This window comes from Vombatus ursinus, unplaced genomic scaffold (assembly GCF_900497805.2).
Source record: "Vombatus ursinus unplaced genomic scaffold, bare-nosed wombat genome assembly UNPS02010284.1, whole genome shotgun sequence".
In the NCBI taxonomy this organism is placed as follows: domain Eukaryota; kingdom Metazoa; phylum Chordata; class Mammalia; order Diprotodontia; family Vombatidae; genus Vombatus; species Vombatus ursinus.
In genome coordinates this window covers 13,281,008-13,305,103 of record NW_020950062.1, presented here as the reverse complement: position 1 = coordinate 13,305,103, position 24,096 = coordinate 13,281,008, and the positions used below count along the sequence as shown (strand labels likewise).

General features: G+C 37.1%; 1 protein-coding gene across 3 annotated transcripts in view; it reads right to left on the bottom strand.

Moving 5' to 3' along the window:
* CSMD3 (CUB and Sushi multiple domains 3) overlaps nt 1-24,096 on the bottom strand; it is a 1,542,511-nt gene that overhangs the window by 828,202 nt on the left and 690,213 nt on the right. For all 3 annotated transcript variants that reach the window (XM_027854053.1, XM_027854054.1, XM_027854055.1), the window contains one exon: nt 4,424-4,548. In XM_027854053.1, the coding sequence (XP_027709854.1) occupies nt 4,424-4,548 (125 nt within the window). The remainder of the gene's footprint in view (nt 1-4,423; nt 4,549-24,096) is intronic.

The following is a 24,096-nucleotide window of genomic DNA, read 5'->3' as shown; positions in this document are numbered from 1 at the left end:
GTGGATTGGTGTTTATTGAGCATCCTTCATGGGAAATTTACTAGATGTTATAAAAGATAGAGAAGTAGAAGACATGGTCTTTGATCTTCAGGAACTTATAGTTTAGATGGGGATATAAGATTAGCACACATGACACAACCAGATACAATTATGTTTCTGTCCTTCAATGGAGCTGTGATCTCACTGATGGGAGTATTTCCTTTAATGATGCAAACAGCAATCCAACTATGTTTCCATTCCATGTAACTCTAGGTCATATTCTTATATAAAGCCTCCTGTGACAGTCTATCCATTGTGCTGAGGGACCTCCCTCTGGATCTCAACATTGTGTGTGAGCCAAAGGAGCACAGCCACACGGGCTATTAGTTACTCTTTGCTCTTGCTATATGATAGCCCTATCTTTGTTTTTCCCACTCTGTCTCTCTCTGATATCCACTTTGTTGCTGCTTCTGTGTGTCCCGGAGTATTAGAAGCAAAATTGTATGATGCAAATGGAGTTCAGAGAAGGAGAAGAGAAGCATAATGAGGGATGATTCTGTGGAGGTTGTGGGACATGTAAACTGGGCACTAAAGATATAATATAGGTTGTATAAGAGGGAAAGCATTGCAGTTGGTTGAACATACAATATGACAGTGACATAAATTTTCATGTTGGAAAAAAATGAAGCCAGAAGTATGAAGGGTACATTGATTGAAGTATAAAACTTGAAGAGACAGACCAGTTATAAGACAATTTCCATAATCTAGATATAAGTTGTTGAGGGTTTGGTTTAAGACTGTGGCAAATAGAATGGAAAGCAAAGGTTAATCAGAGAGTCATTTCAAAAAAATAAGTGATAGGACTTCCTGAAATTTTTTTTTAAAAAGGAATGAAAGAAGGAGCAATTGTAATTTGTTCAATTCAGGAAATGTAGAATGTCCAAAGGGCAGCTGGCAAAATGAATAGTGCACAGAAGAGAGACAAGGGTTGGATAAGTATAAGAGATGGATAATGGGAGCTGGTGTGATTGCCAAGAAAGAAGAAGAAGAAGAAGAAGAAGAAGAAGAAGAAGAAGAAGAAGAAAGAGAGAGAGAGAGAGATGAAAAGATGGTCTATGACAGAGATTTTGAGCCATCTAACAGTTCGGGGACAGGATATGAATGGTTATTCAGAAAAGGAGACTGAGGAACAACAGTCAGAGTAGTAGAAGGAAATTCAGGGAAAGGAATATGTCCCCCAAACAAAGAGGGGAGTGGGTACCCAGGGAGAGAGCTATTCAACAGCATCAAGTGCTGTGGAGGTTACGAAAAATAATAGATAAGGAAAGGTCACCCACTAGGAGATCAATGTTAACCTTGGATATAAAAGTGTTTAAATTGAATGTTGAGTTTGGAAGATAGGTCACACAATGAATGACGGGAGAAGAAGTGGAAGAAGCAAGTGTATATTTTTTTTTTTTCTTGGAGTACGTGGAATGGAGAGATAAAGGATAATAGATTGATGAGATAGCAGGGTCAAAAGAAAGTTTCTTCTTAAGGATGGGTGAAAGTTGGGTATGCTATAGGGCAGCAGGGAAGGAACCTATAAACATAAAGATATTAAAAATAAAAGAGGAAGTGATTGTGTAGGCAAGTTCTTGGAAGAGAAAAAAGAGGATGGGATCAAGCATATGCAGAAAAGGGGTTGGAATTGGCCAAGAGAAAAGCTACTTCTTATTCAGAGACTGGACTAAAAGAGGAAAGAATGAGGGATAATGTTAAAGGATATTGAGATGTAAAAGGCAAAAATAAAATGGAGCTCCTGGTGAATCTCTTCTATTATCTTGGTAAAGTGTAATGGGTCTGGTCCATGCTCAGATTAACAAAGATGAAGGCACCCATGTGGGAGATGGCAGAGACCTGCTTCTAGGAGAAGATATCTTGATTTCCCCTACTACATGGGTAGGAACAGCCTTTTTCTTATTGGCTATGTAGCTGGAATGGACTACATCTTTAAAATTGCAGGCTTTGTGTATTCTGTTGATACAATTTTATAAAATTATAAATTGTATAATTGACATTATGCCAAACTGGGACATCTCTTTTTTTTTTTCCAGAAGTATTCAGGGGATGAATGTCATGTTCACTCATAGCACCGGAACCATGAATTAAGCCAGGTTGGGGAAAGACCTACTTCCTCCATTCACCACATGTTCCTTTTAGGCCCTACAGCTCTGAGAAATGGGATTGGAGTTTTGATCTGTTTTTATTGCCTTCTTCAGTTATAGACAGAGACAATGGAGTCCCCAGATCCAGGAGCAAAAAGCCATGGCAACCTCAGTGATAATATTTCAGACTGGATGTTGTAGCCTATCCAAGAAGGAAGTCCTGAGAAGCCAGGGGGCCAGCATGCCATCCCAGCAACTCTTTGGATTTGGAGCTTGGTGGGTCCTCCAACCCCCTTTAACATACTGGAGAACCCTGGCAAAGGAGTGAAATGCATTATACTTGGCCTTCCAGCTGTGGGGTCCTGGATAGTCAAACTCATTTGAATTCAGGAAGATTAGTCTTCCTGATTCCAAGACCAATGCTCTATTCATTGCGGCACCTAGCTGCCCCATCTCCAGTTGTTCTGATCTATATCTTGCCACCAGACCCAGATGGCTCTGGAGGAGAAAGTGAGACTGGTGACTTTGCACAGCTGTCCCTCATTTAAATCCAATTCACTTGCATGTCATGGCATCACCTCCCTGTTGTCATGGTCCTCTTCAAGAATGAAGAACAAACAACAACAACCTGGATAGTAACCGTTACAAAAACATGAGGCAAAGAATGTCTTTTCCTGGGAGAGCAAGGAAGGGTGGCGTGAAAAGTTTAAGAAGAGAAGAGGAGATTTGGAGCTGATTGTGGGAAGTACGGTGCAGAATCAATTAGGGATGAATAATGTTCTAAAAGCACAAACTCCTTCAGAAGAAATCACCATTTGTGTAAGTTTAACTATTGTAAATTTCTGAAGGATCATTAATTTCTCTTTAAACTTATAGTTTAGTATTTACACAGTCTTCTGTATACTCTTTAAATTATTATTTCTTGTTTGCTCAACCATTCATTCAACAAACAGCAGTTATATTAGTAATCTCTCTAAGGTAGAACAATTGACATCTGATCTTTGTTCTTCTGTCTTGAAAGGAAAGTATTTTTTCCCATTGAAAAACTTATGAGACAAATATACAATTGATTCCCTCTTCAAACTCCTGAGTGAATCTTTATTGTAAAGTTAAAATGACTATTTCAGCCATATTACCTCTATTATCCTGTTCTAGAAATTGTAAAGAATAAATTTTTTGAAACCTTCAATTTGTTCTTATAGCCTTAGAGATTTCAGGGCCAGGTAGAGGTTAAGTAACTTGCCCATGGTCAGAGTTGTTACATGTGCCAGTGTCAGACTTGAATGAAAAAAAAAAGAGAGAAGACAATGCAGGAGAGAGGACAGAGGGCTGGGCCCTTGTCTTGCCCTTCGACGTATCTTAATTATTTGACCACAGGTAAGTACCTTAAAGCCGTCCATAACCCAGGCAAATCTCTCAAGCTGTAACTAAGAGAAAATTCCTCTATTCCATCAATCAACCTAGTTTCTACCCAGGAATTTATCCACATGAATGAAATCATAGATTTGGATCAAATAAATACACATATACACATGGTGCCTCAGGCTACTCTTTATAGACATGTATTGAATTATAGATAGGGTGAGATTTTCCTTGATGGAGGGAATTCCTGTGCTGATAGAAATATAAATCATTGATGCAAATGAAACATATGTATGTGGGTTACATATATGTGCATATATATTTGCACAGTGTCTTATACATAGTAGACAATAAATGTTTATTGATTGATTAATTGAGATACACACAGAAATATAATTTATAAAATACCAGAAATGTACACAGAATTGTGCAAATGCAAAGTTATTTCATATAATTAAGTCAGAGTTATATTTCCATAGTTGAAAATGCTTTTTTATTGCAACATATGGAATAATCCTGGATTATATTCTATTAATAAATCAATCATACCTATCCATAATTATCAGGGGAATACAAGACTACTGCAATCACTGATTTCTCTTAAATTTCTGTATGACCTATCCTTCCTTCACTTCTTTCCTACTTATGCCACCACTCTTGGACACTTTGGTAAATAAATGTTATCAATCCTAGAACAAAATGAGTCCTGAATTTTGGCAAAGTAGTATAATCTAAAAAAAAATTTTGTAATTTGAATTTCTGTAATCGGTTTTTAGTAACTATGAAAAATATAGCCACACACAGAATTATACTATAGCAAAGATTACAACAAAGCATCACTAGAAGTCCTAAATAGCAATATGCATCCAACAGAAAGAGGCAGAGATAATCACAGTATCATAACAAGGTACCATATTGTAAAGCCTTTGGTTTACCTTTACATACGGGTCTGTGATCACTCCAAGCAGCAAAGACTTCTGCTATCCTTTGACAGGTGATACTTTTTGAACCCTGTAGAACATAGTCTTCATCACAAGAGAATTGCACAGTGGCTCCAAGGCTAAAAATCAACAAGGATAAATAAAAAATGAATGTCATTTAAAATAGATAATTGTTAGTCTTCAATTCAGAATTACACTATTTCATATATAGCCCTGCCATTCACACAACAGTCAACCTAAACTAGATTATTTTAACAGCCTGCTAGTTGTTCTCATTGCTTCAGGTACCTCAGAGTTGCAGTACATCATATGCATTGCTACCAAAGTAATGTTCCTTACATGTAGTTCTGATTATGTGCCTCCTCTTTTCAACCAACTCATATTGCCTCTAAAATACGATATTATCTTCTTTTTAGCTCTTAAAGCCCTTCACAACCTGGTCCCTATCTTTCTAATTTCATTGAATATCATTACTCCTCTTGCACTCTGTGTTTGAAATATAATATAAAGTCTCATACGTGGGTTCAAAAAAATCAAGTGTATAGTCAATCAACAAGCATTTATGAAAAAAACCAACATTTTGCTAAGAGCTGGTGATACAAAAGCCAAAATGAAATATCCTTTCCTTCAAGGAGCTTACATTCTGTTGAGGGAAACAATATGAGATCACATATGAGTACATGCAAAATATAGATAGAACTACAAAGTTCTGACTGGGTGGCATTAGCAACTGGGGAATAGGGGTTCAGGGAAAAAAAAGCTTAATTTAACCCCTGAGCTGAACATTGATTGTTGTACCCTGCCATGGTCTTTTCTAATGTGTTAGCTAACTCTCTGAGCTTTGTGTCATCTGAAAATTTGATGAAGATATTCTGACAGAGGTGAGGCAAGAGTGATCCAGGTATGGGGGACATCCAGTACAAACTACAGTCATAAGATATAGTGTCATATATAATTAATGAATAGCAAGAAGACTAATTTGACAGGGTTGCAGAGTGTGAGAAAATATACTGAAGGATTTTCTCTTGTTAAGGAATGTTAAAGCGTCCCTTGACATTTTCTTTTTGAGTTCCCATATTTTCCAATGCAGGAGGCCCTTAATGTGTCAAGGATGGGCCCTCCCCCTGCCCCCTGCAGCTGACATGATTTGTTGTTTGCATCCCAAACTGGACTCCCTGTGTGTCCTAGGAAGTCAAGACAGGCTTCAGTCAGTCTGTGCCAGGCTGGGAAAAATGCTTGTGTATCTGGGACTCGTGTAGATAAGCAGACCATCTTGTCTTCACAGTTTGGCAGTTTCCGAGGGAAAAGAATGTGGCTTTTGCTATAGCCTTTCTTCTTCCCTTTAGGAAGGTTTTTGTCCTTTTCCCACCTTTACTGCACCTTTCCCCCTCTCATGTCATGACCCTTTCAATGGAGATTTGTATTTTCTCTTTCTTCCTTTGTCCTACTATCATAAATATGCAAACTTCTTAATGGATTGTGAACTCTTTGGGTTCCACATGCATGTTTATTTCTCTTGTAATAAACTTAGTTTTCATATAAGTTTTGTGAAGTTGTGATTGGCATTCTCCTTGAGTATAAATTTTTGGAAGTATGATCTTACTTGGGAAAGGTCATAATACTTAAACTATCATTCACAAGCACTACAATAGTATTAATAGGAATAAGAATGGACTACAGCATAGGGTCCTGGGAAAGTTGTGGGAAAGTGGGACTTGGAGAAGGAAGGCTTTTACTAAGATGGTTAAGAGGAACACTGAAAAGCTTTTAAAGTCAGTTTTATATACTCCACATTTTATTTAGGACAAAATTTGTTATAGTCAGCTAGCTCTTGACTTGGAAGGACTTAAAGGCCTATCATTCTGTGACTAGACCAATGTCTACATAGTGACAAAATAATGTTTTAATGAGTTTAGTGATTGATAGCAAGCTAATCTAGTGCCTTTCATGAAATCAAACCTCAATTTTTTGACTTTATGTTTATGTAAAAATTGTATTGAAGGGCAGCTACCAGATTGTTCATAAAGGGACACACTTAGACAATGATCTATTTGTGTCTATGAATAAAGGCATAAAGTAATGGGAAGAACTTATATCTGAAGTTAGAGGGCATGGCTGCAATTCCCTACTCTGCTACTCAGCACCTTTTAGATGTTAGGCAAATCACATCTTTTCTCTGGAATTCAGTTCCCTTTTCTATAAATCAAGTAGTCAGATGAGAAGGCCTCTAAGATACCTTTGAGCTTTAAATACTATGGGTATCACATGTGTGTGTGTGTATATATATGAATATATACATATATATATGGAGAGAGAGAGAGAGAGAGAGAGAGGAGAGAGAGAAAGACTACCTCTAACACACTAACCTCCCATTTTCTCAACTTATTCATTTCCCTTGACTTACTTCTCTCTCCCAACTCAGCCACGTACAAAGGTGGTCATGCTCTTGATCTTGCCATCATCCACAAATGCACCTCTCGCATGTTCATGAAATCTGAAATTCCCTTATTTGATCACCTTTTCCTTTGCTTTCCCACACCAAATTGTACTCTTTAATCATGCCATGACCTTCATTCATGGACGTTCTCACCTTGGTCATGAACCTTATACTTCCCATACTCTCCTCCTCTTTTCACCTTGATCTCCTGGTGAGTCAGTTCACTGTCCTCTTCTCTTAAGTCCCTTCTCCCCTTATCAAAACATGGATTTTGCCCTGACACATTTCATACTTGGATTACTACACACCATCTGCTGCCTCACTCCTACACACATTCTGCTAAATGAAGGTAGAAAAAAATTACAAAATTATGCTAACTATGTCTACTAATAATTTGTCACATAATCTCAGCTGGGCCCTCACTGATGCAAAGCAATCATTTTTATACTCCCCCCCCATTCCCTGCAATTTAATTGTTATCTCACTTACCACAGCAGATTGTCCAAACCTTTTCATGTCTCCCCAAATCTGTCATGGCTCTCTTTACCCCTCTAACCTCCTAGTTGAGAATCTTGCATCATATTTTACTGAAATAAATTGAAGCCATTCAACAAGAGCTTTGTTATCCACTCTATCTCCTCTCATATCCCCCAAATACATCCTGCTACTATCTGCTCCTTTCTTTCTTGAAGAAGCAGTCCTTCTAGCCAGACAACCTCTCTACATACATGAGTGATCACATTCCATCTCATCTTCTCCACCATAATGCTTCATCTATCATCCCCAATCTCTCACTCATCTTCAACTTCTCACTGTCTCCTACTGGCTGCTAACATACCAACTCATACCTTCCTCATCCTCAAAAAAAAATTAATAAACAACAACAATAACAACAAACTCACTTGATCCATCCGTCTCTATATGAAATATCATCCCATATCTCTTCTACCTTTTGTGGCTAAACTCCTTTAGAAGGTTATCAAAAATAAAGGCTTTTCTCTCACTATTTTCTTAACTTTCTATTGTCTGGCTTTTGACCTCATCATGTAACCAAAATTGCTCTTTCCAACATTATTAACTGTCTCTTAATTGCCCAATTTAAGGGGTTATTCTCATTCTTCACCCTTCTTGACCTCTCTGTAGACACAGACCGCTGATCACTTTTTCCTCCTTGATACTCTGTTCTCTATAGGTTTTGGGTATTCTCTCCTGGTTCTCCTAACTGTTCCTCATTCCTCAGTCTCCTTTGCTAGATCTTTATCTAGGTCTTGCCCACTAACAGGGTTCTGTCCTGTGTCCTCTTCTCTTCTCCCTCTATAGTATTTCATTTGATGATCTTATCAGATTCCATGCATTCATTTTATTATCTCTATGATTCTTAAATCTACCTATCCAGCCCCAACTTCCCCTACATCTCTAATTTTTTATTAGACTTCTTGAAGTTGATTTCCAGTAATCACCTTAAACACAACACACCCAAAACTGAACTCATTATCTTTTCCCGAAAACCTTCATCTCCTCCAAATTTCCCTATTACTGTAGAGGGCGTCACTATCTTCTCAGTCAAATAATCGGGGTATCATCCTCAACTCCTCAGTCTCTTTCAACCTTTTTATCTGATCTGATGACAGTGAACTTGGAGTAGGCCTCAGAAAACTGAATCATGGGTAGCTGTGGCAGTTTCTAGATTTCTCAACCCATGAATGCTTAGAAGGTCATTGGGAAAAGTCTGTGACTGTGGTGAGAGAGAAGCAAGGGTCATAGCCTCAGGCCCCAAGCTGGCCCCTAGGGCAGCAGCTACTTCCAGAGCTTCTGGCCCACAGACTGAGGGGGAATTGAGTGGATGATCAGAGGGGGATTGCAGGGATCTCTCTGCTCATGCAGGATTCTCTTGCTTTGCCTGTGCTTAGATCTGGGTCACAGGTCTAGGTGGCAATCCTGGGGCAAGGAGGAGCACTGGTGTGGTGGAGCTTGTAGTGGTGGTGGAGAGGGAATCCTCCTCAGAGTTCTAAGCCAGAAAAGAGTGCTTGTGGTCACTCATAGACCAAAGACCAGGCCAGGAAAGGAATAAACAGCTTGCCCCTTATCATACCACTTTGGAAGAACTGAAAATCTACAGGTCCTTAGAAATATCTCTGAAAACAGCTGTACAAAACTGCCAAAGCTTGGGACAGTACATTGTCCATACTGGAAGCAGACCCTACCTTAACAAAGAGTTTATAACTCAACTAATTGGCTGGGATCATGAGCAAACTGCACAAAAAAAGTCAGACTATGGAACCTTTTTTTTTGGTGACAAAGAAGATCAAAACATACAACCAGAAGAAGACAACAAAGACAAAGTTCCTACATCTAAAGCCTCCAAGAAAAATATGAATTGGTCCCAGGCCATGGCAGAGCTCAAAAAGGATTTTCAGAAGCAAGTAAGAAAAGTAGAGGAAAAACTGGGAAGAGAAATGAGAGTGATGCAAAAAATCATGAAAAACAAGTCAACAGCTTGCTAAAGGAGACCCCCCCAAAAAATGCTGAAGAAAATAACACCTTAAAAAATAGCCTAACCTAAATGGCAAAAGTGGTCCAAAAAGCCAGTGAGAAGAATGCCTTAAAAAGCAGAATTGGCCAGATGGAAAAGGAAGTCCAAAAGCTCACTGAAGAAAATACTTTCTTAAAAATCAGAATGGAGTAATAGGAAGCCAGTGACTTTATGATAAATAAAATGCCAGGAGCCTTTTCTAATTCCTCTTAATTCTAGTGCCTTCCCTCTGTTAATTATCTCCAAATTATCCTCTACATAGTTTTTTTTTTTGTATATAGTTGTTTTTATCTTGTCTCCCCATTAGACTGTGACCTTTTTGAGGGCAAATGATATCTTTTTTCTTTGCATCCCCAGCTTTTAGCATAGTGCCTACCACATAGTAGGTGCTTAATAAATATTTGTTGACAAAATGTTTATTGATTATTCAAGTTTACACCTCATCCTCTAGTCAAAATCTATCCAAAGGTCTCATATCAAAATGTGACAGAAAGGCTTGTTCAATACAAATATGGTTTAACCAACAATGGAAACATGAAAGGAAAAAAACCTTTAAGTGGAAAATGGTTCAGTGGCTATGGTGTTGTTGTGCAGTCTTGTCCAACTCTTCATGATTGTGTGGGCTGCACTGTCCATGGGGTTTTCTTGGTAAAGATACTTAAGTGGTTGCCATTTCTTTCTCCAATGCAAGGCAAAGGATAAGTGACTTGCACAAGAGCTATAAAGTATTTGAGGTCACATTTGAAAACTCAGGTCTTCCTGACTCCGGGCCCAGTGCTCTATCCATAGAATCATCTAGCTGCTGTGTGCTTGCATGTTGAATTAGAATATAAGAGACCTGGGATTAAATCCTACCTCACATACTTACTATCTTTGTGAATGTGAGAAGCCTATTCCAATTCAATGAGGATTCATTATGCACATATGTTTAAGTCATTACTCACCCCTTTCAGTCTGTTTCCTTACAATTAAAATGTTTATAAGAATATCTTGTTTCCTATTCATAGGCTCATTGTGAGCTTCAAATAAGATAAGCACTCTATCTAAATGAGATAAGATGATTTTCTAAGATTTAGATGGCAGCTATTATTAGTGCCAGATACCCCAAATTTAAGATGCCCATGAAAGTTAGCTAATTAACTAAAAATGGCCAAGTCATTAAGCATAAAATACACAATGGTACCAATCATGAGTCCTCTATTCCCCTTCACTAGGCCCATGCCAGATAACTTCTATCTGTTAAAACTTCTTTACAGTGATTTCTATTAGTAAAGAGATACATGGTAATTTCAAGTTAATCAAAGTAAAAAGTTTCTTTTTTAAATATGATTATTCTAAATTAGTATTTTTATTTCTATTCTGTCTCAATCTAAAAACTTGATTAAAAAAGATATAGTAGAATCAAATAAAATGAAAGTGAAATGTACTTCGAACCCTCTGTTATAAAGATGACCCCAGACTCAGTTCCAAAGACTGGTGTCTCAAAGACTTTTTATTAAAGAGGTTGAAGTTAGTCCTTTTGATTCTCCCTAGAAGTGGGCACACCTCCTTGGAAAGGGAGAATTGTGCACATAAAAGAAGCCAGGGAAAGCTTTATAATTAGTAATTGCCTAACTCCTCCCTTCTGGATCAGGATTGGTCCTAATCCTTCTGGGTTACAATCTTCCTTATATGCCCCACCCTTAACATACATTATGTGCCTAGAATTGTGTTGTCTCTCCCCCCCCACTGAGAAGTTAGCCTGTCTGTGCTGATTTCTTATCTCCTTATGTGGAAACTTAACTCATTTCTCACACCTCTAGAAAGAAGGAAGTACAAACTAGATACCTAAGATTAACTGGAATAAAGAATTAACACCATTACCCAATAAATAAATCTGTGTGGTTAGATACTTTTAGTTGGCTTTAGCATGTTATATAAAGTTCCACACAACTTGCCACTGGATGAACTAATCTTACAATGAAGTGGATGTGTATTTTTCTAAATTATCATTGTGTGAGAAGAAATTATTGAGCATGAAGGATACTATATAAAATTAGAGAGTCTAAATTCCCTGCCTGCAGTGAAAAATAGAAATACTCAATAAACAGAAAATAAGTATCACGAAAATGACCTCAGTGATGCTATTGTAGAATCCTTTAAAATTGGATCATTTCAAGTGCATGCAAACTAACAATTGCAAAAGTGAGTAATTGCACATTAGCAATTCTGAGGTTGTATTTCTACCACTGTAGAATGAGAGCCTAGGAAAATTACCATAATACAATTTACAACCTAGAAAAGTATAATCTTTGAATGATGAAAAAAGCATCAGAACAAAATTAAATTAATTTCCCTTTATTTCCCTTTTCTGAAATTAATTCAATGTGCCTAGAAAGCAGTGGGAATTTTGTGGATTCAAAAATAATTCCAAGATTCTAAAGTATGGCAGATTTTCAACTTTGTCTTCCATTTACAATGGACTTTTAAAAATACTTATATTTTATGTATCTCATAAATTTTAATATAAATAGAAATTGTTTTATAATTAAACCTTTTGGTGTGTCCAATATGTTTTGATAGAGGAAATAAGTGATGGTTATCAGTAACGATAGTCCCATATATGCCTGAACTTCATTTCATTATTGTTGAAAGTCAACAACAGCAAAGTGAAAGTCAGTGAAATCAGGAAGGTTAAAAATAGGTAGGTTTGATTGTTCTCATTTTCCCCTTTCATCCATTTGGTATCAGTGGTTGACCATGCATGAAGGCAGATCTTTTAGCATCTAAAATTCCTTTGACAATACTTAGAGCATTGTGAAAGTTCTTTTTAAAGTAATTAATTCTAGAAACTTTTATGAAACATCAGTAATTTGCAAAGAATATTTTGACAGCGAGGGAGAAAGATAGTCTTCTAAATAGACCTATATAGATGCAAGAGACCCCAGAGACAAAATCAGCCTTTATGAAGACTTGTATAGAAGATGGAAACACAGTATGTGTTGGGTTAGGTATGACATTATAGTTAGAGGGAATGAAAGTATGTGAAAGTATGAGAAATATTAAGTGCTAATTATGAGTTGTCTGACTAGAAAATATGTTCTGGATGAGAAGGTAAGTTAACCCAGAACAGAATGTTTTGTTAGAAAATATTGTATTTATTATAGAACATTTAGGGAAAAGCTTGTAAACTGAGTCACTTTCAATGTGGAGATGGGGCCCATATTCCAAATCACCCCACCATCACAGCTACTGGCCAACTGCCACCAACAGAAAGATAACCACGAGAACTATGGGAGTAGAAGCACACCCCTTTCACTACCACCCTCTTCCCCAAACACACACACACATTGGTCTTCCATCTAGCCCAGCCCTCATGTCTATTATCCAGGGAAGCGACTACTAAGGCAAAAGAGCAAACTATCCCCATCAACTGCCAACCAAACACCACTCACAGGGCAGGCAAGCCAGCCTAGCTAAAGTATCCTGCAGCAAGGCCCTATACTGGAGAAATAGGAGGGATTATGTTCTAGGCAAGCAAACCACCAACACCATGACCAACATCTGCCCCCAAACCCCTATGAAGACATGATAAGACTCTGAATCAAAGAGCCTTAGGAATAACAATTCTTCTAGTCCAATGCCTACAACCTCCATACTGGGAAGCAACCCCTGAGGAGACGAAGCTTGACAATTATTCTTAAGGATTCTATAGTCGCAGATGCTGAAGAGCTAGAAAAGAAAGTTCTCATCACCAAACTTTTTGGCATTTTCAAATGGTTCAACATCAGAAAATGACATGATTTTAATCAATGAAAATGACATTAAAGAAGAACTAATACCATCTGCTTTGCCACTGAACTCTAAGGACAATGGAATCTTTCCATCTGACTTGTAGACAAAATCTTCCATACATTACAATGTTTTCCAATTAGAATGTGAGCTCTTTGAGAGCAGGGATTGTCATATATATATATGTGTGTGTGTGTGTGTGTGTGTGTGTATGTGTATATATATATATATATATATATATACTCAATGCTTTGCAAATAGTAAGTGCTTTAAAAATGCTTTATTTTATCATTCATTCTAAATACACACTTAATCATTTGTTCTTATTAGATTGTTTTTCTATGTGCTGTGCAACATGTGAATAGACCAGATTTTTGCCCTATCTTAAGAGGGTTTTTATATGTGTTTTAAAATCCCTGGAATAAACAAAAGAAATATAGATCATAAAAGCAACTTGTAAATATATAAATATTACATAGAGCAAGACTAAGACATGTAATAGGAAAATGAAACACTGTTGAAGAAAAATGAAGGATAAACCAGTCAATAGTTTTTCTGAAGTTCAATTTGAAATGGATCAAAAGAGTCAATTTAGTTTTTAAAGTCAGAGTGTCAATGAGTACAGTTTTTTGAATTCTTGAAAATCCTAAACACAAATTTTCTTTTGGCAATTGAAGGGATGACAGCAAAAGCATGATAGCTGTCTTCAAGTATATGAAGAGCTGTCAGGTGGAATAGGGATTGTTCTGCTTGACCTCAAAGGACAGAAAAAGAACAATGAATGGAAGACACATAAAGGCAAGTTTAGGGGTGACATAGTGATAAACTTTGAACCATTAGAGCTATCCAAAAGTATAATGAATTGCTTTCAAAGGTACTCGAGTTCCCCTTGTCGAATGTTCCTAAGCAAAACCGAGATAACCAGACTTTGTGTTAGTAGTAAGAGACACAAGGGTCTTTCTATGGCATGGATTGGTCTAAACGGCCTCTGAGTTCCTTTCAACTCTGAGATTATGTGATTTGGATTCTGGTGGCAATGTGGCAAAATATGTAAGTGACAGGGAGAAATCAATCAATATGTGCTTAATATGACACAGTGTTACAAAAAAAATTGACTTTAGCCAGAGAATGGTTTGTGAAACCTTCCCCCCATACAAAAGAGTATTTGTATATACTTATTTATGAATGTGCTGTCTCCTCTGATAGAATATAAATTTCTTGAGGGCTAGTACTATTTTATTTTTGTTTTTATATCTCTAGTACCTAGAACAATGTCTGGTACAGAATAAGTGCTAAATGGATGCTTATTGATTGACTCATTGATTGAATCAATGGTTTTTCAAAGAGAGTTTATAAGACTATCAAAATCTTCAAATTGAGATAATCTGTTTTTTCAATATTATATATATGCATATTTTTTAAAATAGCCATTCTAGTAATTAAAATTAAAATGAGTTTTGTCTTTGTTTTGTTTCAGGAAACAATTAGAAAATATTAAAAAGACAATTAGAAAATCACTTGATTTCTCTGGACTTCAATTCCATCATCTTTAAATAAGTAGAATAAATGATCTCCAAAATCATCTTTAGCTTTAAAAATCTGTGAGCCTTTTTATCCCATAGGTGTCAATGTTCCCTTTAATGGGACAAATAGCAAATCTTTCATGCCTTTTATCTTGTGAGATCTTTATTCATATCTTTCCATAAATTGTCTATGGAGGATTAAACAATTGCCCTGGAGACTTTCCTCTTGTTCCTTTACTGTTTCAAAGGTACCATTATAGAGACCCAACATGGTATAGTGGATAGAGGAAGCAGCTTGGCATGGTTTTTGAGACATACCAACTTATGTAAAGCTGAGCAATGCACTTAAACTTTCAATGTCCCAAGTAAAGGTCTAAGATTATAAATGACAGACTAGTTGATATTCTCCATTTTATAGAGGGATTTATCATACTGGGACTTTCCCTGATAAAATTACAAGCTTTAATCATAAAACAAAATACACAGACATAAAGTTCATCTTTTGTCCCAATATTTCCTACAAAAATTGCCCAATTTTCCCCGAGGATACATATTCTTACTTTTTAGTCAAATAATTATTATATTTTACATGAATTATTGCTATCAATATTCCACACTTCTTATAGACATCATTCATCATTCTATTACCCTAAGGTGATAGTTACATAATAAAATAGTTTTATATATATACTATATGTGCACATATATACATATACACGTATGTGTGTTAGATATAATGTGTGCATTTTATGTACTGACTAGGGATGTCACTAGTTTCACATTTTACCTTAATGTAGTATTTTTTTAAAAATAGAACACATATAAAAATTAAATTATAGCATGTTTTCTGGGGACCACATATATAGAGTAATATCATTTTTAACTAAGGATATACTAGGACACAAACAGTTACAGAAAAACCTTACAGTTTTTTACTATATGCTTAAAAATTGTTGCCCTATCAAAAAATTACTGTATAGATGTGTGATGCATCATTAACTTTGAAAAGGTACTTTTAAATCATCCTTCATTATTTAATATCTATATTCAAGCACAAAACTAGTTCCAAGGGTTTTATAGACTCTGTCCCTTTAATAATTCTAGGTCTCCATACTGGAATTTATTGCTTTGAAGAAGAAAATGAAAATGTCTACAAAACAGAGTCTTCTTCAATGTAAGATCGCAGTCCCCGTGGTTGGCAAAGGGAGAAAGAGGCTCAGGTCGCCCTACCAAGGTGGCCACTCACGGGTCTCGGCTAGTCTCTCCTGGAAAACTGAGGCTGTTGGGAGCCCAGGGACAGGGTCAGTCATCAGACCTGCACCCTTCCCAAAGTCAGGTGCCACCAGCCTTCTCTCCAAAAGTTTTAGTGCAGTTTTAAGTTTTCATAAAGCTAAAAATTTTAAGTTATTAAAGCTTAAAATTGCACCAAGATTTGTGACATCCTTTATTATGGCTATTCAAATGGATTTGTGACCTCAGATATTTGACTGTTCCCTCCAAGCTTGCAAATCTTAATCTATCCATGCCTTCCTAACCAGTGCAATTCTTGTTCAGATCTTACAAATCTGTGTATGCCTAATTATAAACTACATCAACTAATCAACAGTTTTTTAAATACACCAACAAAGTGCAAAATACTATGCTGAGTGCTGAAATACAAAACAAAAACACAACTGTCTCTGCCCAGTGCTAAATGATTGCATTATACTCTAGCTACGAAAAAACAATATAGGTAGGAGAGAAAAAAAAATCTCCCCTAGCCACTCCTACAGTCAGAGAACTAAATTCTGCTATATCTGTCCTATAATGACATGATGGCACAAGTTATCTGGACAACCTAGTTCCCTAATTCCCAAGTCAATGATTCTAGTAATGTAATCAGAAAGATTCAAGCAATACAAGAAAATACAATTGTGAATGCAGTCAAATTATTTTACATTCTCTTAACTGAAATGTACTTAGGTTTCTATGACTCAGAGCAAAGTAGAACTGATCAAAAGTTTAACATCTGCCTTTATTGGAACCTCAGAAATATAACTGCACAACTTCCCTTGCTTATTAAAATTACCATCTCCACTTTGTGTCAATTTTTTTTCCCAGTTAAACATGTGACTAGATCAGAATTTTTAATCTGGTCCTTTTCTTCATTTTGATATACAGTCAGTTATCAAGTCCTGTTTATTTTTCTGGCAAGATCTTTCTCTCTGGGCATTATCTTAGATGACTTCTACGATCTGTAACAAATCTAAGACTAAGTTTGAACCTCACTAGCTTGTGATTGGATTAGTGGGTTCTTCTCAGAGCAGGCCTCTCAGAATTCAGCCTCTCCCTGCTTAGTTCATGCTGAATATTTATGACAGACTCACTGAAACACCACTTACAACATTTCAGTCCCCTCTTTAAACTGTCAGTAACTTCTAATTTTCCACAACAGTCATTATATGCCACAAAACCTAAATTTCTCTCTTGATGTTGCAGAGCTCCCATAACTTGGCCCCTCCATATTTGTCAGTAAGTATTTACTGTACTCTCCACCATGATTCTTTGTTCAGGCTATTCTCCACATGCACATCATAGTCTTTTCCACTTCAAATTCTTCTCTTATTGTGAATAAATGCTTTCCCTTAAACTATGCCTTCCCCCACCAAATACAAATACAATTTATCATTCAATGCAAAGATGGAGCCCTATCTCTTCTATTTATTTTTTTTCAAGTGAAATTATATGTATACATACATATGTGTGTCTATATGTATATCTATATAAAATTGTGATTGTTGTTTTATATCAACAAAAAAAAACAATTTAAAAGGTAAGACAGAATAATGCTGTAGAGAGAGTGCTATCTCATGATCCAGAGACAAACTGCTCTGTCATTTCCTTGGCCACATTTCTAATATTGGCTAAATCTTCACTCATTCTCTTTGATCCACTGGTCATAGTGGGGGTGAGGGAATACTTTTTATTTCTCATTGTTACTTCTAGGTTCTCTCTTTTCCTCCTTCATTTGGTAACCACTTTTCCTTTGAAGTTCATAGTATTCATAACTACCACTCAATCAAAATTCTGGTAGCTGTAACTACCACTCAATCAAAATTCTGGTAGCTATTATTTAAAGACCCCCAGGTCACTTCCCTGCCTTCCTCAATAAGTTCATACCTGACTTACAATTTTTCTCTCCTCCCCAAATCCTGTCTTCATACCAGGGGGGCTTTGAAATACATATTGATTCTCCCTTAAAACCATAACCACTAAGCTCCTCAATCTACTCACCTCCCATGCACTATTCCAACTAACCTCAGCCACATACAAAGATGTTCATATCCTCAATCTGATCATTACCCTCAACTATGCAATCTCCATGTTCAATAATTCTGAAATCCCTTTATCCAACCATAGTCTATTGGCTTTTTACCTGTCCCTCTGCCTTCCTTTAAATAACCCTACTCTTCATCTTTACTGTGGCCTCCAATCCTTTGACCCTTCAATTCTGTCCCAGGTCATCTCCTCTACACTAGTCACTCCTTCTTTTTCTCCCCATCTTGACTCCACAGTGAACCAATTTAACTCCATACTGTCCTCTCCTGAATCTCTACTCCCCTTATTATATTGTCAATTATGCCTAGTTAAGCCTTAGCCCTTTACCACTCCCATATTCCATTGCCTTTATACAGACATATGTGCTGCTGAACAAAAGCAGAGAAAATTACACAACCGTTCTGACCAGATCCACTACAAATTTATACTACATAAATTCAACTGTGCCCTCCATCTTACTAGACAATCCTACTATACCTTCCTCATCAATTCTCTATCCCATTCTCCATAGTGGCTCTTCCAAATAGTTTCATCCTTCCTCAAACCTCCCATAGTTCCCTTCCACTATCTCAGCTGGGTACTTGCCTCACATTTTGCAGAAAACAATGGAGACCATTCACAATGAGCTCCCTCTTCTCTCCTTTTCTTCATTCCCTATAACTCAGGTGCCTTCTGCTACTTTCTCCTCCTTCATCCCTGTTTTACGTGATAAAGTGGCCTTATTCCTTATCAAGGCTCAATCTCTCCTTCTCTACTGGCTCATTTCCTACCACTTACAAGCATGCCCACATCTCCCCATCCTGAAAAAAACAAAAACAAAACAAAACAAAAAAACAACCCTCCTTGCTAACTCTTATCATATCTTACCTCTCTATCTGCTCATTGAAGCTAAACTCTTGAAAAGGCTATCCATAATAGGTGTCTCCACTTTCTCTACTCTCCTTCTCTTCTTAACCCTTTACAATCTAGATTCTGACCTTATCATCCCACTGAAACTGTTCTCTCCAAAGTTACTAACGCTCTCTTAGTTGCCTAATCCTATGTGACCTAGGGCAATGCAATGATTTATATTTTATCTTAATATTAAAGGCCTTCCACTATTTGACTTTTGCCTACTTTTCTAATTTTATTTATCATTCTTACCCCTTTCATTTTTCACAGTTCAATCAAACGAGACAACAAGATTATTTTTTTAAAGTCCTACTGTCCACTCTCACCTCTATGCATTTCATCATACCTACCTCCAAAACCTAGGATAGATTTCCTGCACATCTTAGTCCACTGAAATCAGAGAGTCAGTGTGATATAGAATGCTGGATTTCCAGTCAGAAGACCTTGATTCTAACATTGCCTCAAATACTAGTGATGTATGACTGTAGACAAGTTATGTACCCTTTAAGAGACCAAGTTTCCCAATCTGTAACATGGAAAAGCTTCTTGAAAATAAAGTTCTCTGCAAGTCTTAAAGCTCACTATCTGTGTGCCTTATGGAAATCTTTCACCCAGGGTTCAATTCCCACATATCATGTTTTCTTCCTGTGTGACCTAGGATAAGTTATTTAAACTTCCAGGGCCTTGAAAAGTTTTTGCACAAATAAAGCCAATGCAACCAAGGTTAGGAGGGAAGCAGAAAACTGGGAAAAAATTTTACAACTAGTGTCTCTGATGAAGGTCTCATTTCTAAAATATATAGAGAACTAAGTCATATTTATAAGAACACAAGTCATTACCCAATTGATAAATGGTAAAAGGACATGAACAGGCATTTCTCAGAGGAATAAACTAAAGCTATCTAAAGTCATATGAAAAAATGTTCTAAATCACTATTGATTAGAAAAATGCAGATCAAAATGACTCTGAGGTACCACATCACACCTATCAGATTGGCTAACATGACAAAACAGAATAATAACAAATATGGAGAAGATGTGGGAAAATTGGAACACTAATACATTGTAGGTGGAGGTGTGAAATGATCCAACTATTTTGGAGAGCAATTTGGGGCTATGCCCAAAGGGCTATAAAATTATATATATCCTTTGAACCAGCAAAATCACTTCTAGATCTGCATCCCAAAGAGATTATAAAAATGAGAAAAGGACCCATATGTACAAAAATATTTACAGCAGCTCTTTTAGTTGAGGCAAAGACTTGGAAATTCAGGGGATGGCCATCAATTGAGGAATGGCTGAACAAGTTGTGGTATACGAATGTAATGAAATACTATTGTGCTATAAGAAACGATGAGCAGGCAGACTTCAAAAAAAACCTAGAAAGACATATATGAACTGATGCAGAGTGAAATGAGCAGAACCAGGAGAGCATTGTACATAATAACAGCCACATTTTGGGATGACTGACTTTGATGGACTTGACTCTTCACAGCGACAAAAGAATCTAAGACAACTACAAAAGATTCATGATGGAAATTGCTATCCACACCCGGAGAAAGAAATATGAAAACTGAATACAGATGGAAGCATACTATTTGCTCTCCTTTTCCTTTGATGTTTTGTTTTATTGATTCATTCTTATGGCTCCTCCCATTAGTTCTAATTGTTCTTTCCATCATGACTAATGGGAAAATATGCTTGACATGAATGTATATGTAGAGCCTATATTGGATTGTATGCTATCCTGGGGTAGAGGTAGGGAAGAAATGGAAGGGGAGAAAATTTAAAACTCAAAATCTTATGGAAGTGAATGTTGAAAGCTAAAAATAAGTAAATTTTAAAAAAATGAACTTCCAGGGCCTCAGTTTTCTCATCTTTAAAATAAGAGTGTTGGGGAGGGGGGCAGAGCCAAGATGGCAGAGTAAAAGCAGTGACTTGCCTAAGGTCTCTCTCAAACCCCTCCAAATACCTGTAAAAAATGGCTCTAAACAAATTCTAAAACAGCAGAACCCACAAGAAGACAGAGTGAAACAAATTTACCGCCCAAGACAGCCTAGATGATAGATCAGAAAGGTTTATCGCACCAGGCAGGGAGAGGAATGCAGTTTGGCATGGGCACACTGGCAAAATAGGCCTCAGTGAACCTGGAACAGGCCTCAGAAGACTGAATCGTGGGCAGCTGTGGCAGTTTCTAGACTTCTCAACCCATGAATGCTTAGAAGATCACTGGGAAAAGTCTGTAACTGTGGTGAGAGAGAAGCGGGGAATATTGTAGCCAAATTCTAGACTTCTCAGGTCAAGGAGAAAATATTGCAAGCAGCCAGAAAGAAACAATTCAAGTATTGTGAAAACCCAATCAGGATAACACAAGATTTAGCACCTTCTACATTAAGGGACCACAGGGCACGGAATATAATATTCTGGAGGGCAAAGGAGATAGGAATACAGATAATAATCACCTACTCAGCAAAACTGAGTATAATCCTTCAGGGGAAAAAAATGGTCATTCAGTGAAATAGGGGACTTTCAAGCATTCTTGAAGAAAAGACCAGAGCTGAATAGAAAATTTGACTTTTAAATACAAGACTCAAGTGAAACATGTAGAGGTAAACAGGAAAGAGAAATCATAAGAGACTTGTTAAGGTTGAACTATTTACATTCCTGTGTGGAAAGACAATATTGGTAACTCATGAGACCTTTGTCAGTATTAGGGTAGTTGGAAGGAAAAAATTATATGTATGTATCTAGATAGATAGATAGATAGATAGAGGGCACAGGGTGAGTTGAAGATGAAGGGGTGATGTCTGGAGAATAAAATTAAGGGGTGAGAGAGGATTACACTTGGAGAAGGAGAAAGGGAGATGTAGAATGGGGTGAACTATCTCACATAAAACAGACAAGAAAAGGCTTTTGCAGTGGAAGGGAAATGGGGGAAGGTGAGAGGGAATGAGGATTTGGCTTAAGGAGGGAATACCATACACACTCAATTTGATATGGAAATCTATTTTACCCTACAGGAAAATGGTGAGGAAGGGGGAAGGGGCAAGAGAGCAGGGGGATGATAGAGAGGAGGGCAGGTGGGGGAGGGAGTAATCAGAAGCAAACAATTCTGAGGAGGGACAGGGTCGAAAGAGAGAATAGAATAAATGGGGGCAGCATAGGATGAACGGAAATATACTTAGTTTTTTACAATATGACTACTATGGAAGTGTTTTGCATGACTACACATGTATAACCTGTATCGAGTTGCTTACCTTTTAAATGAGGGTGGGTGGAGAGGGAGGAAGGAAGAAAATTTGGATCCCAAAGTTTTAAGAACACATTTTTAAAAAATTATTTTCACATGCAACTAGGAAATAAGAAATACAGGAAATGGGGTATAGAAATCTATCCTGCCCTACAGGAAAACAGAAGGGGAAGGGAATAAGAGACAGGGGGAGAGATAGAAGGGAGGGCAGATTAAGGGAAGGGGTATTCAGAATGCATGCCACCTTCGGGTGGGGGGAGGGATAAGATGGGGAGAAAATTTGGAACTCAAAATCTTGTGAAAGTGAATGTTGAAAACTAAAAATAAATTTAAAAAATAAAAAATAAAATAGAATAAGAGTGTTGGATCAAGTCAACAAGTGTTTATTAAACATCTGTTACATTATAGGCACTGTGCTAAGGCCTTTGAGTTCCCTTCCAACTTGAAATCTATGATCCTATTATTTCTTTCCTTTAAAGAATAACTTGGATGCTACCTCCTCTATGAAGTCTGCTCCGATCCCCCTGACTAAAAGAGAACCCTAAAATATTCATGCCTCTCTATTTGATTTCTTCTTTTGCTTTTCCCCAATTTTTTACTTGTATTATACTTATTTGCATACATAGCTTATCTCTCAACTACCCTGTATACTTTTTGAGACTCAAACTGTATGACTTTTTTCTTTGTATGCCTAGTACCTGAGAGCCAACATACCAATTCCAAAAGTATTTTAAAATAAATATATGTTATTATTGAATAACTGTGCAAAACTAGCATTATTAATGGATTTTGATTTGCTCAAGACTTAGCAAGAGACTTAAATTACTCCATGTAATAGGAGTGAGGGAATAAGTGGGAAAGCCTCAATGGACTGGCTGTGTATCTGGATCTCTAAGTATTGGAAGGTATAGGCTAATCATGACCCCTGTTGTAGGTGAGGAAGCTTTACATAGTTTCTCACCAGACAAAGGGTCCAATATATCAAAAAAAGGACTTCTTCCTTCTCTCCATACTTACGGCACTTCTAATCTATGCTATTTTAACAATTATACCGACATGACTTATTAATTACACAAGCATCTGGATTAGGGCAGCATTATATAGTAGTGAATTTGGCATTAGCAAGCCTTGGGTTCAAATACAGGCTATGACACTCACTAGTAAAATGACACTAGACAAATCACTTAACCTCTATGTACTTCAATCAATAAATGTACAAGCATTTATTATATCTTTACTATACACCAGTGACTATGCCCTGCTCTGAGCTTAGAAACAAAAAATGAAATAGCCTCTGCCTTCAAGTATTTTACATTCTATTGAGGGAGACAACATGTATATCAAAAAAAAGTATAGAGACAGTTCTTGTTTTACATAAATTTGTACTATGAACATTTGACTCCCCAGGCTGCAGCAGGATCCTGTGCCAGCTGGAGCTTGGGTTCTGGCTCCACGAAGGTCTGTTCCAGGAAGTGAACCCCCTCTGGCTGTGGGGCCTGAGATGGGGGATGAGGGGGTACCTGTAGAGCCCCTTAAGGGGAGGGCAAGGATTGTTGGACTGTTCACTTACAACTATATACAACTTGTATAAAAAGAAATCCAAAGCAAATATTTGAAGAGGGCAGAGTAGTAGCAGCTGGGGTTTGGGGGGATGGGGACCAGAAAAGGATTCATATAGAACAGAGGTGTCCAATATGGCTCTTAGGCGACATTGTAGCCACTAATACTCCTGAGTTCCTTAGAACAAGACTGAAATATTTAACAAAATAAACCAAAATACAATAGAACCTATAGATAATGTTAATATGTGGTTTTCTCAGTTCACATGCAGTCAACAGGGATCCTTGTATGGAATTTAGTGGCAATTTCTATTTGAGTTTGATGCCACTGATGTAGAATGTGGAAGTTAAGAAGAATTTTGAAGGAAACAAAGGATTTTAAGAGA